The sequence below is a fragment of the Cibotium barometz genome, chromosome 38 (assembly GCF_041138505.1).
Source record: "Cibotium barometz isolate CiBa-2024 chromosome 38, ASM4113850v1, whole genome shotgun sequence".
In the NCBI taxonomy this organism is placed as follows: Eukaryota; Viridiplantae; Streptophyta; class Polypodiopsida; order Cyatheales; family Cibotiaceae; genus Cibotium; species Cibotium barometz.
The window spans coordinates 41846542-41865627 of record NC_141083.1 but is presented as its reverse complement, the minus strand read 5'-3'; the positions used below and the strand labels follow the sequence as shown (position 1 = coordinate 41865627).

Below are 19086 nucleotides of genomic sequence, written 5' to 3'. Positions count from 1 at the left end.
TTGTGTAGGTCCTTTTTGTTCATTGATAGTAGAGCACGTGGGGGACGGATCACCGCCTTTCAATACAAAGAGTATTGTGAGACATATGAATGATCCTTCTTGTAGGAGAATAATTCAATTTGCTGATTTTGACATTATTGACTTAGATTGGTGACTTGTATGGATATATATATTGTTAACTTAGGTAATTTTGTGTGATGGATTTTGAAAATATGTGATATTGGTCTTTTTTTGCATCTTTGTATGCTACATTACTATGATATTTGTTCTCGTTATAAATCTATGTGAGATATGGATGTAATTTTGAGATATGTATATATGAGGTCACTTGAAATTATGTATTGTGTTTACTTAAAACATGGCCTAAATTTTGGAGAAACAAAGCGTGTTTTTCCTCCGATTCTTGAAGATGGTTCTATGTTGAAGTGAACCGGTTCTTTTTGGAACCTAGCTGCCTTAGCAACACCTGGGTCCAATACTAGTTTATTTATAATGCTCTTTCCACCTCATTTGACATTGTTAGAGAGAGATGATGGAGAGAGCATGAAGCGATGCATTTTGGGCGATTGAAAATATCAAAAACACAGAGCTGCACCGTCTTAAGAATTTGGGCATCAATCACATCTCTGCGCGTGCTGTCGGGTGAACATCTCACTTCAAGAGGTTATGAATAGCAGCAATAGTACCAGTGGGCAATGAGGCCCATCAAATTGCCGGAGCCCCCAAGCAGCAGCGTGGCGAGCATGCCGGAGATCTTCGACCGAGGCATCTCATGTGTCGTGCGACGTGCCGTCATCATCGGCAATGGTGCGCCTGGTGCGGAACATCAGTGCATAGGTCTCATCAACGCATTGGGTCTTGCTGACAACTTTTCCTTCTTTGTAAGTGTAGCACACCTCCGCTTCTCTCTCTCTTCGGATAGATCATATTTGGTCTCTTGGATTGTTCCTACGACGTTAAAAGAGCTTCTTCTTCTTCTCTCTCACTCACACACGCACACGAATGCATCCCCTTTTTGATCATGAATCGGATAGTGGGTTTTCAAAATCTACTAAAAAAAACGTTTTTGCAGCTTTCTGCACTAGGCACGTCTTAAAGGATTATGGATAGTTTTACAGAAATTCATTGAAAGAAAAGAGTTTTTTCGTTTTAAAGAATCACGGGTTCTTTTCAAAGAAGAGGGTTTTTCCAGTGTCCAGACTATTGTCTGGGTTTGACTTGTCTAAAAATATCAGGCGTCAGACAGCCTTCCTCAACGTGATTGCATCCGCAAAAACTAAATGCCACTCCCTGAAGGGATCTTCTGCAAAAAGGCTAAAATCTGTGTCTGACCGGAATTGAACCCACAACATCCGGGCATACGATGAAACCTCCTCGCCCTTGAGACCAACATACCCCCAAAGACAAGAGATCCCACTCATACATCCTGTGATATGCAGTAAGAATGGCAATAGCGTATAACTGCCCCTTGCAAAGACAGAACCATGTTTTCAAAAACTAAACATGGCGTTCTACATAAGAGAAAAAAAGGGGGTGGAAATGGAAAGGAGGGTCGCCAGCTTCTCAACACAATGGGGTGGTGCAAATGGTCCATCTGGGTCTGAATGTATAGGAAGGGTGTGGTGGTTAAAATCAATGCCCCCCCCTCCCCCCACCCAAAAAAAAACCACCACCCCACCAACAAACACCACCCAAACACAACCTTCTTCTTTCTTTTTTTGGGGTGTGTCATGAGGAGAAGCAAGTTCGAGCAGCCACTATCCTGAAAGAGGATTTGACACAAGGTTTGAAGATGGCTTTGGCAGGCTTCCATGTGGTTTTATCGGTGAATAGCAATGCCACGCGCAGCTAGCATTATGAATGTGTTTGGCTGCACATGGGTAGGTTGGATAGGTTGCGGATAAGTGGCATGCAAGTAATCACATCCAATGTGTCAGGGATGTGCATTGATCCTTCCCTAGGAGACGATGGGGAGAAATGAAGTGGTTACCTATCACATCAGAGAAAATATTGTGGTGATTATGATGACCCATGGAAGGCCAACTTTCACCTCCCACTCAATTCTCCTTCACTGCATCTAGCAATATGGAATCTAGTTCTCCTTCCCTAGGAGACGATGGGGAGAAATGAAGTGGTTACCTATCACATCAGAGAAAATATTGTGGTGATTATGATGACCCATGGAAGGCCAACTTTCACCTCCCACTCAATTCTCCTTCACTGCATCTAGCAATATGGAATCTGGTTTGGTTGGTTCCAAAGGTAGAGGCTTCGGAACTGACTCTTTTTCGGCTTCTTAAGAATGGTATGTTAGAATGTGCGGCGGAAATTAGACCGAAAATTGAGAGCAAAATATGTAGAAGTGCTGGAGAAGAGATGTGCTCTGAAACTCTGATCTATACACACTAAAACCGGTACAAGACGTGGGGGGGAGGCAAGGTGCCTATATATATATGGACTAGGGACAGCCAGTTGGCCCTGTATAAACAGGCTGACAGTCCTATAGGGGCCCCACGACCAGGCATGACCTTGTCGGCTAGCCCACGACCAAGCTTAGCCTGGTCGGCCAGCCTCTAGGCGGGCCCCCATGGCTAGCCGCCTTCTACAGGCCGGCCCGAGAAAGAAAATAGCCTTCCACTACACGCCTACAAAACTGGAAAAAAATATGGACATAATCGGGGACTTCTCCCACGGGCGAGCACACCCACATCACATGCCCTCACTCCACATGGTACGGTATGGTATAGATAGGAGCTGAATGCTAACACCTCCTCTCAGCTCTTGGATGCGAAACCAATCGTAGTGAGCTGGAGTGCTGACTGAGCATCTGTTGAGGAAGAGGCTTTGTGAAGAGGTCTGCCGCATTGTCCTCCGTCGAACAAACGGCTAGCAAGATGTCACCATCCAAAATCTTCTCTCGAACAAAGTGCTATTGTATCTCTATATACTTGGTTCGGGCATGGAAGAGCGGGTTTCGAGCAATAGCTATATAGCTCTGGTTGTCGCATTGGATGATTGTGGGTTCCTTCTGTGCGGAAACCCGATCTCGCCAAGTAACCTCCTCAGCCACACCACCTCGCAAGTAGCACCACAAGCAGCCCGATACTCTGTCTCAGTGGAAGACAAGGTAATAGTTGGTTGCTTCTTGCTCTCCAAGAAATCACTCCTGAGCCAAGGGTAAAGCCGTATCCTGAAGTAGATCTCCTCGTGTTTGGATCTCCTCCCAATTCAGAGTCACCCCAACCTTAGAGACGGACTCAGTTCTTCGATCCCCCTCCAGTGTCATAAAAGAGTCCAAGATCCTTCGTACCTTGCAGATACCGCAAGATCCGAAATATTGCGTCCCGACTCCCAATGAGTCTTCAAAGGCGTCTGTATAAATGAGCTCAACAGCCCAATCGGAAAACTTAAGTCCAATCTGGTGTTCAGCAACCAAATCAATGAACCGTCAATTTTCCGATATAAAGAGGCATCAACCCGCACACAAGGATCATGTACAATAAGTTTGGTATTCGGGTCCATCGGAGATGAAATAGGCTTGCAGTTCTTCATCCCAAAGCCTCCGGTAACTCATGAACATATCGCTGCTGAGAAACAAAGAACCCCCTCTGGGTCTGCCGAGTCTCCAATCCCAAAAAGAAATGGAGCAAGCCTAAATCCGTCATCTCAAACTCCTCTGACAAGGCAATCTTCGTCACGGCTATGTTCTCCACATGATTGCCAGTGAGGATAAGATCATCCACATAGAGGATAATCAATGTGACCATACCACGTTCCCAAAAGAGATACGAGTTCAGATCCACATAGAGGAAACCTTGTCTTTGAAGGAAAGCATCAATCTTTTGGTTCCAAGCCTTGGGAGCCTGTTTAAGACCATACAAGGCCTTCCGCAACATGTAAACCATACGTTTTGAGCCCGGAATCTCAACATACACCTCCTCCAACAAGTCACCATTGAGGAACACAGATTTAACATCCATTTGATACACCGGCCACTGCTGATGAGAGGCAAGGGCAAGAACTATTTGAATTGTGGCCATCCTAGCTGTCGGCGCAAAAGTGTCCTCATAGTCGATGCGTGGCCGTTGAGCATAGCCCTTAGCCACAAGTTTGGCCTTGTACTTGTCCACGGACCCACCCGTCAGATGTATACTTGGTCTTGTAGACCCACTTGATACCAATGATTGACTGTTTCGATTGTTGGGTATAAAGTCCCAGTTTCGCCTCCGGACCTTGATCATCGCGTAGCTCTTTTCGAGAGCTTCGCGGCCATATATTTACTTGTACATTTGGCCCCCATTTGGGCCTTGTAACGGCATTCTTTGTATTTGGTCCGCCGGGCGCCCCATAAGTTGGGCGCCCGTCCATATTAGACCTAACCCTAACTTTACCCTTGTATCTCTATAAATACGAGGTCTCCCTTGAGCCTCAATAAGACATCAAGATATTCTTGAGCATTGTGTGAGTTCTCTCTCTCTCTCACTCTTCTCTACCTCCTCTGCACTTCCTTGGCTGCAAGCTCTTGTGTTTGAGTCATTCTCCTCCAACAACTGGTATCAGAGCTATGGAGGGAAGCTGTATGCAGAAGCTATGGAGTTAGAGGTGTCTTCCACCACTTGACTACGGGATTGTCTGCGTTTTTCGCGTCAAACACCTCCCTTCTATCATCAATCTGGTGCGTTTTTTTTCTTTCAGAGCGCTGCTCTGTTTTTTTTTTAAACGCAGGAGCCTGTTTTGCGTTTTTCTTGCTCTTCCCCTCTCCTGCGTTTTCTGCTCCACTCTACGCTGCCCTTCTGCTGCGTTTTCCTCTCCCCTGTTGCCCCCTTTGCTGCGTTTCTGCTGCTGTGCTGCTGCAATCAGCAGCGTTTGCTGTTTTTCCTCTCCCTGCTCTACGGCTGCCTCCTGTACGGCTGCCATCAGCAGCAGCCAACGCTGCTGCCAGCAGCCCCACGGCCACCAGCAGCAGCCAACGCTGCTGCCAGCAGCCCCACGGCCACCAGCAGCAGCTAGGGCTGCAGCCAGCAGCCCCACGGCCACCAGCAAGCAGCCCGGGCTGCAGCCAGCAGCCCCATGGCCACTAGCAGCAGCCGACGTTGCCTCCAGCAGCCAGGAACTACGAGCAGCCCCAAAGACAGCAACATATTGCCCCGGATTCACTTCAGCATCAATATAGAGCTGCCCCGGTCCTCTTTTGCAGTATCTCCGGCTGCCCCTCGGGTTTACATCGACATCCGGTGATTCTCTTCCGCCGTCTTCTTCACTTGAAGTTGTTTCATCAATCTACGAGCATCCTACTGTCAACCCGTATCTGGTACATAACATCTTGCTATTGCTTACTTTTTGAAGTGTCAGTTTGATAAGTCATGGCGTCTACAAGTGATCTTAAGGGTCTACTAGAGATTAAGAAGTTTGCAGGCATTGGGTTTGATCTTTGGAAGGTGAGGATTCAGAATATCCTCTATCTGCGGGAATGTGATACTGCACTTGAGCAGTTCAAACCTGCTGCTATGACAGATGATGAATGGGGAGTCCTGAACAGAAAGGCCGTTGCCTATCTCCAGATGGCTGTTGCTGATGAGGTTCTTGTTGACCTCAAAGGGCTGACAACAGCCTATGCCGTCTGGGAGAAGCTGAGAAGCACCTATGAGATCACCACGCCAGTGAACAGGTACATCTCATCAGGAAACTCATGAATATGCAACTTGATGATTCTAAGAATGCAGTAGAGCATATTACTGCTTTCACAGGGGTGCTTAATCAGATGCAGGATTCTGGATTGCCTGCTTTTGATGATAAGTTGAAAGCTATCTTTTTCTCACTACTTTGTCTGACTCTTGGGAGACACTTGTGGTGTCACTTGGGACAAATCCCAACCTAACTTTTGATGGAGTCAGGGGTGCTATTCTCAATGAAGATATCCGGAGGAAGACCTCAGAGACTAGCGGTTCTGCAAATGTCTCACGAGCGAGGACGACCAAGCGGGGAAATACTACTACCAGTTCAAAGGGTAGAAGCAAGAGCAAGGGCCAGCAGTCTGATGTTACATGCTATCAGTGTGGTCGTAAAGGCCACAAGAAGCCAGATTGCAAGTTTTACAAGATGGAGCAAGACCGGAAGAAGAAATCCAGTCATTCAAATGACAAAAAGAAGGAAAAAGAGAGTAATTCCAGCAAAGCAGAAGAGTTCGAAAAGGACAAGAGCAAGGCCAATGTGGCCTCTGGTGTTGTCATAGAGGAACTGTCTGACTCAGATGATGTGCTATGTGTTTTTTCTGCTAATGCTCTTGATGTTCATAACTTGCATGTCACAGAACCAGATGTTATTCATGCCTTGATGTATGAATCTGATGTGCTTTCACAGACTTGGATTATTGACACGGGTGCCTCTTTTCATGTAACTCCTATCAAGGAGTGTTTTGCAACTTTCACTGCAGGCTCCCGAGGAAAGGTGTTCTTGGGGAATGATCATGCTTGCAATATTGAAGGCATGGGCACCGTGAATTTGACTTTGCAGGATGGTAGTGAGTTTGTGCTGCCAAATGTGAGGTATGTGCCTGGTTTGAAAACCAGTCTCCTGTCTGTGGGCCAGCTTGATGCCTTGGGATACACGGCCATATTTGGAAATGGCACATGGAAATTGACCAAAGGCACAAGGCTGATTACAAAAGGATGCAAGAAAGGAACATTATATAGCCTTCATGGTCAGGCTTTGTCTGGTAAGTTTATTGCTTTTGCAGAGGTACGCTCCCACATGGAGCTTTGGCATAAGAGACTTGGCCACATGAGCCAAAAGGGTCTCTCCATTTTGTCCTCCTTGAACAAGTTTGATGCAAAAGGAAGCAAGCTTGATTTTTGTAATGATTGCTTGTATGGGAAACAGAATAGGAGTTCTTACTCCTCTCGTGCCTCTCGCAAGGCTGAAAAGTTGGACTTGGTCCACTGATGTATGCAGCATGCCCATTAAATCTAAAGGTGGTTCAAAGTACTTTGTGTCTTTTGTGGATGATCACTCACGAAAAGTATGGATCACTTTGTTGAAATCTAAGGATGATGCTTTTGCTGCATTTCAAAAGTTTTATGCATTTGTTCATACTCAAACTGGAGTGAAGATTAAATGCTTACGCACTGACAATGGGGGTGAGTTTGTTAGTCCTAAATTTCAGAAATTTTGTGATGATAATGGCATTAAGAGGGAACTTACACCCCCCTATAGCCCCTCTTCAAATGGTGTGGCTGAAAGGTATAATCGTACACTGTGTGAAAGAGTTCGATGCATGCTGTCCACAGCTAATCTCTCTCAGGATTTTTGGGGAGAAGCCTTGAAAACTGCAGTTCATGTTTGCAATCGATCTCCACACACAGCTTTGAAAGGTGGAATCCCTGAGGAGGTTTGGTCTGGCAAACCGTCCTCATATGAGCACTTACACATCTTTGGTTGTGATGCATATGTGCATATCCGCAAGGAAGACCGGAACAAGCTTGATGCTAAGTCCGAGAAGGGCACCTTCGTTGGCTACGGTGATGAAGGTGAGATGGGCTACCATGTGTGGTTGCCATCAACCAACAAAGTGGTTCGCAGCCGGGATGTTGTATTTTATGAGGCAAAGCTGCTCCGTAATGTTTGTGCCTCTCATGGTGATCAGAAAAAGGTCAAATTTCAGCAAGGGCAGCCACCCATTGATGCTGAAAATGAGCCCCAGGATGCTTCACAAAGGGCTGAACATAATGAGTCCGTGATATTTGAGCCAGAAGAGGTTGGACAGCCGCTTCATGCTCTTGGAGGTGTAGGGCAGCAACCCCTATATGCTGAAAATCAGGCTGTTCGTGAAAACCCGCAGCCTTTTGATGCTGAAATTATGATTCCTCCCGATATTGACCCCCAACCAGCCAATGATCATTGGGTACGGAGGTCTACTCGTTTTCGGAGGGAACCTCAGCGTTTTGATCCCTCTTTGCAACATGTTTTGCTTACAGATGAGGGTGAGCCTCTTTCTTTCAAAGAGGCTAAGTCTTGTGAACTCCGAAACAAGTGGGAGCATGCTATGCAGGAGGAGATTAAGTCTCTACATGCACATGACACTTGGGACTTGGTTGAGTTGCCCAAAGGAAGGAAGGCTATTCCTAACAAGTGGGTGTACAAAGTCAAGACAGTTGACGGCCAACCTAAGTATAAAGCCCGCCTTGTTGCTAAGGGCTATGCTCAGAAGGAAGGGATTGATTTTTCAGGAGGTCTTCTCTCCTGTGGTCAAAATGACCACCCTCCGTGTTTTGTTTGCTCTCACTGCTGTTTTGGATTTAGAACTGTATCAGATGGATGTAAAGACAGCTTTCTTACATGGTGATTTAGATGAAGAGCTGTATATGAAGCAGCCTGAAGGCTTTGTCATTCCTGGCAAAGAACATCTGGTTTGTAAGCTGAAGCGTAGTCTCTATGGGCTGAAACAAGCCCCGAGGCAGTGGTACAAAAAGTTTGATGCTTTCATGCTTAACCAGAAGTTTAATCGTAGCCATGCAGATCATTGCTTGTATACTAAAACTGATGCAGATGGCAGCCCAGTGATACTTGTGCTGTATGTTGATGACATGCTCCTTGCCGGGAAGAATAAGAGCGTTTTGGAAGCTCTTAAGGGACCAGCTGAAGTCAGCCTTTGCTATGAAGGACTTGGGTTCAGCTGAACATATTTTGGGTCTTCGGATTAGATGGGACAGAGCACAGAAGTTGCTTTTCCTCTCACAGGAGAAGTATATCCAGAAAGTCCTTGATAGATTTAACATGGCTGATTCTAAGCCTTTGGGTGCTCCATTGCAGCCCTATGTTAAACTATCCAAGGATGATTGCCCAAAGATGATGATGCAACCAGTACTATGCGTGGGATCCCTTATGCTTCTGCTTGTGGATCTCTTATGTATGCTATGGTTGCTACACAGCCAGACATTGCTCATTCAGTGGGAGTAGTCAGTCGTTTTATGTCCAACCCGGGCAAAGCACATTGGGATGCTATAAAGTCTATTTTGAGGTACTTGAAGGGGACACAGAAGAAATGCCTTATGTATGGTAAAGGTCTCCACTTGAGGTGCAGGGTTATTGTGATTCAGACATGGCAGGTGATTCTGATACCCGCAAGTCTACTAGTGGGTACATCTATACTCTTGCAGGTGGTGCTGTTTCTTGGTGCTCTAGACTCCAGAGGATAGTAGCACTTTCTACTACTGAGGCCGAGTACATCTCCGTCATCACAGAGGCTTCTAAGGAGGCCATTTGGTTAGCACGCCTTGTCACAGAGTTTGGATTGCCAGAGAGGGCTCCGGTCCTTGGTTGTGATAGCCAGAGTGCCATATACCTGGCTAAGAATGCCATGTTTCATGCTCGTACCAAACACATTGATGTACGGTACCACTTCATCAGACAGGTGCTAGATAATGGTTTGGTCAGTTTGGTCAAGATTGGCACTCATGAGAACCCTGTAGATGCTCTCACCAAAAGTTTGCCAAAAGCACAGCTTGATATGTGTCTACAGCGGGTGGGAGTTACATAGCTTCACTTAGAGAGCTTCATTGGCCCTTTAAGTGGAGGTTGTTGGGTATAAAGTCCCAGTTTCGCCTCCGGACCTTGATCATGGCGTAGCTCTTTTCGAGAGCTTCGCGGCCATATATTTACTTGTACATTTGGCCCCCATTTGGGCCTTGTAACGGCATTCTTTGTATTTGGTCCGCCGGGCGCCCCATAAGTTGGGCGCCCGCCCATATTAGACCTAACCCTAACTTTACCCTTGTATCTCTATAAATACGAGGTCTCCCTTGAGCCTCAATAAGACATCAAGATATTCTTGAGCATTGTGTGAGTTCTCTCTCTCTCTCACTCTTCTCTACCTCCTCTGCACTTCCTTGGCTGCAAGCTCTTGTGTTTGAGTCATTCTCCTCCAACATCGATGGCCTTGGAACCAATGCCCAAGTCCCATTCTTCTCTATGGCCTCAAATTTCACTTGCATGGCTTTCCTCCAAGTCTCTTGGGAAAGAGCTTTCTTAACTGAAGTAGGCTCTTTGTCTCGAATGATACAAGACATCAAGGCAAAATTTACATGCAAATGCTCCTCTGACTGACTTTTGTCACGAACTCTGTGCGATCTTTGAGGTCCATCCGTCGTGGTCCACTCGGAGGAATACCCTGTCACACCAGACTCCCGAAGGGTATCCAACAACCACTTTGGTACCCGAATAGAACGTGCAGCGGCCTGCTGCTAGGGCAAATCTCCAACTTGGGATCAATCTCTCCTACTGACTGAGGTTGGCTAGCTGGAACAATCTCATCTGGCTCTCCAAGAAGCGGTGGCTCCTCAACAGTGGAAGCTGGAACATGCTTATCAAAGACAACATCTCTGCTGACAACAACCTCATTCCGCTTTGGGTCATATAACTTATAGCCTTTAGAAAGAAAGTTATATCCCACAAAAACAAGCTTCTAGGACTTAAGAGTCAAGCTTCCCCCTCTGCTTCTTCGGAATGTGAACATAGGCATCACTCCCAAAAACACGGAAATGGGACACATGTGGTTTCTTGCCAAAATAAGCCTCAAATGGAGTCACCTTAGGCACTACAGTCGTCGGAGATCGGTTGAGGATATGGACAGCCGTAGCCATAGCCTCTCCCCAAAGTGGATGAGGAAGGTCGTGATGCTCCAACATCGTCCTTGCCATCTCCACCACAGTCTGGTTCTTTCGCTCAACCACTCCATTCTCTGAAGGAGACCCAGTATTGGCTAGCTCCCGCTTGATGCCATTCTCCGCACAAAACCGCACAAAAGCATTGGAAGAGAACTCCCCTCCTTTGTCAGCTCGAACAGTCTTCACCTCCAATCTAGACTCCTTTTCCACCAAAGCATATCAGTCCTTGAACCGAGCAAAGGCTTGGTCCTATGTGGCAGAAAGTACACCCATGTGAATCTGCTACAGTCATCCATAATTAGCATGAAATACAAGGCTCCTCCCAAAGATGGGGTCTGCATAGGCCCACATAAGTGAGTGTGAACCAACTCCAATGGTTTCGAAGCCTGCTTCGGAAAAGACTCCCTATGCTGCTTCCCCACGAATGTAGGAACTGCAATGTGCCTGCTTGTTGCCAACATCGGGCAAGCCATCCACCATTTGGTCTCGGAAAGCCCGCCACAGCGCGTCCACATTCAAGTGGCCAAAACGAAAATGCCACAAATCACCGAGCTGAGCACTTGTAAGAGAAGAGAGTGCTGAGAGTTTGTAAATCCCATTCTCCACTCTGCCTTTCCAAACAACCTGGCTTGTTGCTGTGTCCGAGATATCAATTGAATGCTCATCAAACTCCACGTGCATGCTAGTCTTGCAAACCTCATGAACTGACAAAAGATGAAAGCCAAGAGATGGGACATAAAGAACCCAGGAGGAATGCTTCCCCTCTCTGCCATCGGGAACGATCTCCAACTTGCTCTCATTTTGTGAATCGGGATAGTAGACTTGTCACTAATAAAGATGTGACCTGTTCGTCTCCAAAGGTCCTGTAACAACTCTCAGGAAGAAGTCATGTGCCTGGAAGCACCACTGTAGCATTTGGTTGCCGGTTCTCATCTCTTTTGACGAGACAAGTATCACTGTCCCTAGAGGCCAACAAGACCACCGGAACATTTTTGGAAATCATTGAGTCAGTTAAGGAGCGCCTTGCCAAAGCTCAGAAAGCTTATACCCCGACAAGCCAATAAATCCAAGGGAGATGTTAATTTTAAGGAAGGGGATTGGGTATATATCTAGATCATGAAGCAACGGTTGAAGCAAGTGGGCAAGTGCTGTCCCAAGCTTTCATTCCATAGTTTCGGCCCTTTTCCAGTCATTCAGAAGTTAAGTGATGTCTCTTTAAAGTTAAAGTTGTTGGAAAGTTGGACTATGCAAAATGTCTTTCATGTTTCTTGCTTGAAGCAATATGTAGGTCCAATAGATATGATCGACCAGGTAGAAGTCATAGAGCCAGAACCAATTCTCCTCCATAGATGGAAGCATGGTTCCGGTTGAAGAATAAGACAAAACCGAGGAACAAATGAAGCAGTATGGCTGGATGAAGAGTTCTTCCTAGTTATTGGCGGACTACTTGGAAGCCCTGAACTTGTTGCCAAGCTAAGGAGGAGGGAATGTCATGTGCACCCTGCAGTGGGGTACGCAGTGACACACTAGCATCATCATCAGTGCAACATTTGTACAAAAATAAGTACCTTTTTTAGGAATATTTGTCGTACACCGTGACCCCATTGTGAGCCCTTAGTCCAAGGACAGTAAGGCACGAGCTACATAGGTCAGTCTCTGAGCCATAGAGGTCAGTCTCGAGTCAGTCCTCTCAACCACTTGGAGAACCCCATTAGATAAGTGCATATAGCAGTCAGCCTTAGCATTAGGTTTGCTTTAGAAGCATGTAGCAAGCCTGTAGAGGCTTAGTTGCATATTAAGCAATCCTATAGGCCAGCCATGGCCATGGGACACAATCGGCAGACTATGACCTGCGGTCGACCAGCATTAAATGCCTACAGGCATTGGCCATCATCATGTCTTGCACAATAGACAGCATACACAGCAGGCCAACATCATGGCATGTGCACATGCTCTAGTCGGTCACTATAGAACAGCAGCAGCAGTAGTTGGGTGGGTGAATCCAATCGGCCAGCATTTAAAAGGGGGCACATACAATGTTAAGCACAACATTAAACACTGCAATATAGCTTTTTTGTGTCGCATGAAACTGGCCGACAGCCCTAAAACTTGCCGACTAGCAGCTTTTGTCCATATATAAGCAAGCGCTTGTATTCAGCCTAAATCATTCTTCATTAGACAAGTCAAGAAGCAGAATTCAGGCATCAAGTCAGCAAATAAGTTTCCTTCCCCTCCAGGTAATCATTGAAGGTGCTCTTCAGCATTCAGCCAGCATACTTGCAATCCTACAGCTTTTGTCCATATATAAGCAAGCGCTTGTATTCAGCCTAAATCATTCTTCATTAGACAAGTCAAGAAGCAGAATTCAGGCATCAAGTCAGCAAATAAGTTTCCTTCCTCTCCAGGTAATCATTGAAGGTGCTCTTCAGCATTCAGCCAGCATACTTGCAATCCTACAGCTTTCCTGGACTTGCATGAGTGGCCTAGAAGAGTCTTCTGTAGCGCCCTTGGATTGGTGGATTCTCAGCCGACGTACGGTCTTCCTCTTCCTTGCGTTGGGCAGTCTTAGATCTTGTTCTAAAGCATTGTATAGCAGTTCTCCAAAGAAGTAATATAAGCAAATACTCCTACTTGCGTGCTTGCAAGGGGGGGCCCTTCAGTGGGTATTTGGGATCCAATACAGTGTCGTCTACTTCAAGGTTGGATCAAAACGTACGTACGGATCCAATCCGTACCGTACGGGGATCCGTACGTACGGATCGATCCGTACGCGTTTTTTTTTTTTTTTTTTTTGGCCTGCCTACGATAAACGTTTCGCCTGCGATAAACGTTTTTTTTTTGGGTTTCGCCTGCGATAGCGTCTGGACTCTGCACGGCGCACACCTTCCGGTAAGGGCCTCTACAGTCGCACTCTCTCCCCCTCTCTCTCTCTCTCTTCGCTACTGTCGCCGTCGCTACTGTCGCCGCCGCCTTCCTTTCGCTTCGCCACCCACCCACCCACGCACCCACCCACCCACCCTTGCTCAGGCCCCCAAGGCAGCAACATAACTCTCTCTCTCTCTCTCTCTCTCTCTCTCTCTCTCTCTCTCTCTCTTAGAGCCTTAGCCCACCCTCTGTGGACCGTGCATAGAGCTCTCAGCCTCTCTCCATTTCGCCTGTGCCCCACATTCCGCCAGTTCGCCATTTCTGCCTGCCCCCTTTTCCCATTCCGCCAGTTCGCTGTGCCCGCCACTTCGCCTCTCCATTTCGCCTGTGCCCCACATTCCGCCAGTTCGCCATTTCTGCCTGCCCCCTTTTCCCATTCCGCCAGTTCGCTGTGCCCGCCACTTCGCCTCTCCATTTCGCCTGTGCCCCACATTCCGCCAGTTCGCCATTTCTGCCCCCTTTCCCATTCCGCCAGTTCGCCATTTCTGCCTGCCCCCTTTTCCCATTCCGCCAGTTCGCTGTGCCCGCCACTTCGCCTCTCCATTTCGCCTGTGCCCCACATTCCGCCAGTTCGCCATTTCTGCCCCCTTTCCCCCTTTCCCCACCCACCCTTGCTCAGGCCCCCAAGGCAGCAACATAACTCTCTCTCTCTCTCTCTCTCTCTCCTCCCTGCCTGTGGGAAGGACTGCAGAGTGACCTGGAGGGATGGCCCCGAGTCTCCAAGAGAAACTCGAGGCCCTCGAGATGGCAATGAAGGCACTAATCAAGGAGAACAAGAAGACATCCGATTCCAACCTCAATGAGGTGGAAAACAAACTACATCGGCACATCATAGCTCTCGAAGCACGGGTCACGAACCTCGAACAAGAGAACACGGCACTCAAGGAGGAGGTGAGTGCATTGAAAGTGGAAATGGTAGCCATCAAGAATGCTGAGAAGGAAGAAGGGGAGATCAATGACAACACTCTCACGGCCATCAAAGAAGAGATCTCCAAGGAGATCACAAAGGACATGGAGGGAAAGCTCGAAGCCAAGCAGTCAGGATGGGTCGAGGTGGTAAAGAAGAACATCCGTAAAGAAGTGAGGGAGGAGACTCAAAGGGAAGAACACCAAATCATTCACACCACCATTGAGGAGGAGAAGATGAGGCATGCCCGCCGCCTCAACATTCGAGTCACAGGTATAGCCGAGACACCCGACTCCACTCCCGAGAAAGATGGACAGCTTCTATGCATGAAGCTCGGCTACAAGGAAGAGCACCCTCTCCCCTTCACCAAAGCATGGAGAGCCGGGAAAGACTCAACACGCAAGCGAGCCCTCATCCTACAGTTTGCAGGAGAGACGGAGAGGGTCGCCTTCATGAGGAAGAGGGTCATACTACGGGGTTTAGAGGGAGCTCCTATTTTCTTGGATGATGATCGCACGAGGATGCAGCTTGAGCATAGGAGAACTTGCATGCCACGAGTCTTACACGCGAGGAGAGAAGGCAAGAAGGCCTTCTATCGAGATGGTCGGGTCATCATTGATGGCCGGCCCATGGATTAGCGGTTTGGGGCCTATGGGACACAGACCAGGCCACTGACAGAGATACACATAGCAGTATGGAACTGTAATGGTTCACTATGGGTGCAGCCTGGACGACTGGAGCATGTTATGGTGGGGAGAGACATCATACTTCTGACAGAGACACATCAGAGCCCAGAGAGAGGGCTACCTCGAGTAGAGGGATTCCAGTGGGAGTCAGCATACAGGAGGACCACACGCCAGGGTACCTCGAGAGGGTCGGGGGGAGTAGCAGTCCTATTCAGACGGGAGCTACAGGGGAGACTGAGAGTGGTAGCACAGGATCCAGAGGCCAGATACATGTGGATCAGCTTACAGCTCTCACAGGACAGGGTTATATACATAGCTCTATGTTACTTTTCTCCATCAGGATCCTCCTACGTCATTACAGAGGACATGCCACAGGAGGAGGAGATAGGAGCCTCGCCATACACTTGTCTGTCAGAGGAGATTATGCATTATTCTACACTAGGGGAAGTATTTCTTACGGGCGACTTCAATGCCCACACACAGAGCAGACAGTGTGAGGTGTATGACTATGATGACATGGAGATCCTCCACCCTGTGGATCCAGAGGAGATAGGGGCTAGTCGGGCATCAGAGGACACTGGACCAGACAGAGGGCATTATGGGGACCACTTACTAGAGTTGGGAGCCAGGCATCGTCTCGTTATTTATAACGGGATGCTACAGTGGCCGGGATCAGGAGGGCTGACATGCTTCCCACATGGGGGTCATACACGGACCGGAGGCACGGTGGTAGACTACATTATGGGGTCTTTGGAGGCATCACAGCTTGTCACCTCATTCTCCATTCCACCTCGTCCTATTGGGGCAGATCATACATACTTGGCATTTTCACTAGCCGGATCACCAGTATCACCAGCCCCCCATATACCGACGCCACACACTACCATCTACTTCACACATGACATGGCAGACATATACACTGGCAGAGTAGAGGATGGGCTCCTACTCATGGATCCCCTGGCATCTATGGATACCATTACAGCCCAGCTCGCATCACTCCTACACACGGCTGCATTACAGAGCTTCCCACATCGTGTACACTCAGGAGAGCCTGCGAGACCTGGGACTATGCCCCAGAACAGATGGTATGATGACGAGTGCAGAGCCCTATACTCACGACTCCGCATACAGAGAGCCTTGGGAGCCATCACAGAGCAGGAGTCGAGGAGAGAGATGAGGAGACTTACTCGCCGCAAAAGGCGGGCCTTTGCAGAGATACAGGAGCTAGAGATCTTTCATTTCTTCATGAGTAGAGATAGCCCTGTCTCATGGCGGCACTTCAGAGAGCCCCGGACCCCGACACCTATTGCAGACCCACAGACATGGCACACATATGCAGAGGGTCTATACCATGCCCCACAGCAGCCACCTATACCTCAGCCACAGGAGCCTCGACCTACCACAGCTAGCTTCTTTACCCACTCGATGGTACAGGAAGCTATCCGCCGCCTACAGCATGGACGGGCCGCCGACCATATGGGCCTGCAGGGTGAGCATCTCATATATGCAGTAGATTCTTTAGCTCCTTTTCTTGCACACCTGTTTAACAGGGCACTAGCAGAGGGTTTGCCTGCGGAGTGGACGATGCACACCATTGTGCCGATTCACAAAACAGGGGATATGCTCGATCCGAGCAACTACAGGACGGTTATGGTTGGCCACGTGCTAGCCAAACTCTATGGTGCAGTGCTGGAGCAGGAGCTTAGCTTATATGCTGAGCGAGCAGGTTTACGCTCATCAGGGCAGGCAGGCTTCAGGAGAGCTTTCTCTACCACTGACCATGTATTCACTTTGAGATGTATAATTGATCAGGCCAGAGTGAGGAAGAGAAAGCTCTATTGCTGCTTTGTGGATTTCCGCAAGGCATTTGACACAGTACCACGAGAGAGGCTCTTTCAGCGCCTACAGTCTCTTGGCATACCAGCAGATATGACATGGGGCATCTATGCATTATATGAGCAGGTTTTTGGGCGAGTCAGATGTCCAGGAGGTATGTCCGAGACTATTGCTAGCACCATTGGTGTGAAGCAAGGATGCCCACTTTCCCCCACGCTATTTGGGTTATACATTGATGAGGTGGCTGACTTCATTACACGGGGAGGCGGAGATGGAGTTGATTTAGCAGGTACCTCAGTACATATTATGCTCTATGCTGATGATATTGTATTGGTGTCTGAGTCCCCAGGTGGTCTACAGCAGCATCTACATGCACTCCATGATTTCTGCACACAGAGGGGTCTTACTGTGAACCTTGGGAAAACCAAGGTTATGGTCTTTCATACATCGAGACAGGGCAGGAGTCAGCTGACATTCACTCTCGCAGGATGCCAGGTGGAGGTGGTGACATCATACGTGTACCTAGGGGTTACCTTCTCTGCAGCAGCCACACGCTTTACCATGGGTTCAGCAGCCAGAGCTAGATTGACACGGGGATATGCAGCATTGGCTATGCTAGAGAGACAGTGCCACCAGGCGCATTTTCAGGAGCCCCGGACGAAGGGGTGGCTATTTGACACATTAGTCACACTGGCATTGATGTATGGAGCAGCAGTATGGGCGCCAGGCCTTGCTACTCATTGGTGGACACAGATAGAGAGACCACAGGCCCTCATGATGGCACGCATGATACGCAGCAAACCGTCAGTACCTCATGACATTATCCGAGCAGAGTTTGCTGCGCCTCCTATGATGGTAGAGGCCATATTTCAGACTATATGCCTGCTAGACAGATTCAGAGAGATGCCACAGGACAGATTATCATACAGAGCTTTTCAGGCATCTAGACAGTTGGCTGAGGCAGGAGACAGAGGATCATGGTATGCACAGGTCACACATTGGTTCTCACAGCATGGCCTAGACATGGATCATCTACCACCATTCCAGTATGACAGGGATGCACCACATATCCGTCTCTCTCATAGTGAGAGGAACAGAGTATTGAGACAGGATCTATGGCAGCTCTATACACGAGAGACATGGATATCGCCTACACAGCCTCTTCCACCGAAGATGCTATACTACAGAGATCACTTCATGAGTATCACTGATGATGGATTTATAGAGAGGCCTAGATACATGGAGGGCTTTTTACCACACGGCTCCCGAGTGGCTATTGGTCAGCTCAGAGTTTCATCACACCGATTGGAGATTGAGACTGGCAGAGCAGCACGGATCCCCCGAGAGGAGAGGGTATGCAGATTGTGCAGAGAGGAGGTGGAGAGTGAGGAGCATTATGTATGCAGATGCAGAGCATATACAGCCATCAGAGAGAGATATTCCATTTTATTCAGAGAGCCACATTCCCTACGCCAGATCTTTGAGACAGCAGACCAGCGCATACTGGGGAGATACATTCTAGACATACAGCGCCACAGAGAGACATTATTACAGGCTCAGACAGCTCCAGAGGGGGGGCGACAGACACAGATTACTACATTTTTTCAGAGATCCATACCCCTACCAGCCCCTACACGGCAGGGAATTACTCTCCAGAGAGCAGAGACACTTAGAGCCCGCAGGAGACAGAGGACACCTGGCTTTCGGACACCACGCCTATACCAGAGAGAGATGACAGAGATCAGAGCTCAGTTTCACAGAGAGGGTGCGGAGCGACTGGCTCGCTTCAGAGCACACCCAGGCATGTTCTTCAGGGAGCTGTGGACACCCCCTTCACTGATGTATACCATTTTATACCCCCAGTATGGTACAGGATGGAGCTAGCTAGGTTGCATATCATGATTGTATACTCCATGCATATAGCTTTGCATTCTCCTAGTAATAGAGCTCCATCCCCTGCACACCCAGATTCAGCTTTTTTTATTCAGTACTTTTTCATTTTGTTGGGATGACAGAGGATACCCCATACAGGTACTCCGATTTGTCTCATAGGCCGAGTTCGGTCTTTTGG

At 48.1% G+C, this 19086-nt stretch overlaps 1 protein-coding gene across 1 annotated transcript in view; it reads left to right on the top strand.

Annotated features, from left to right (window-relative positions):
- The first annotated feature begins 417 nt into the window (after window positions 1-417).
- Window positions 418-19086, top strand: part of ELM1 (fission ELM1-like protein (DUF1022)) — an 87379-nt gene continuing 68710 nt past the window's right edge. The window contains exon 1 of the mRNA XM_086777796.1: window positions 418-881. Coding sequence (XP_086633922.1) covers window positions 696-881 — 186 coding nt within the window. The 5' untranslated portion in view covers window positions 418-695. The remainder of the gene's footprint in view (window positions 882-19086) is intronic.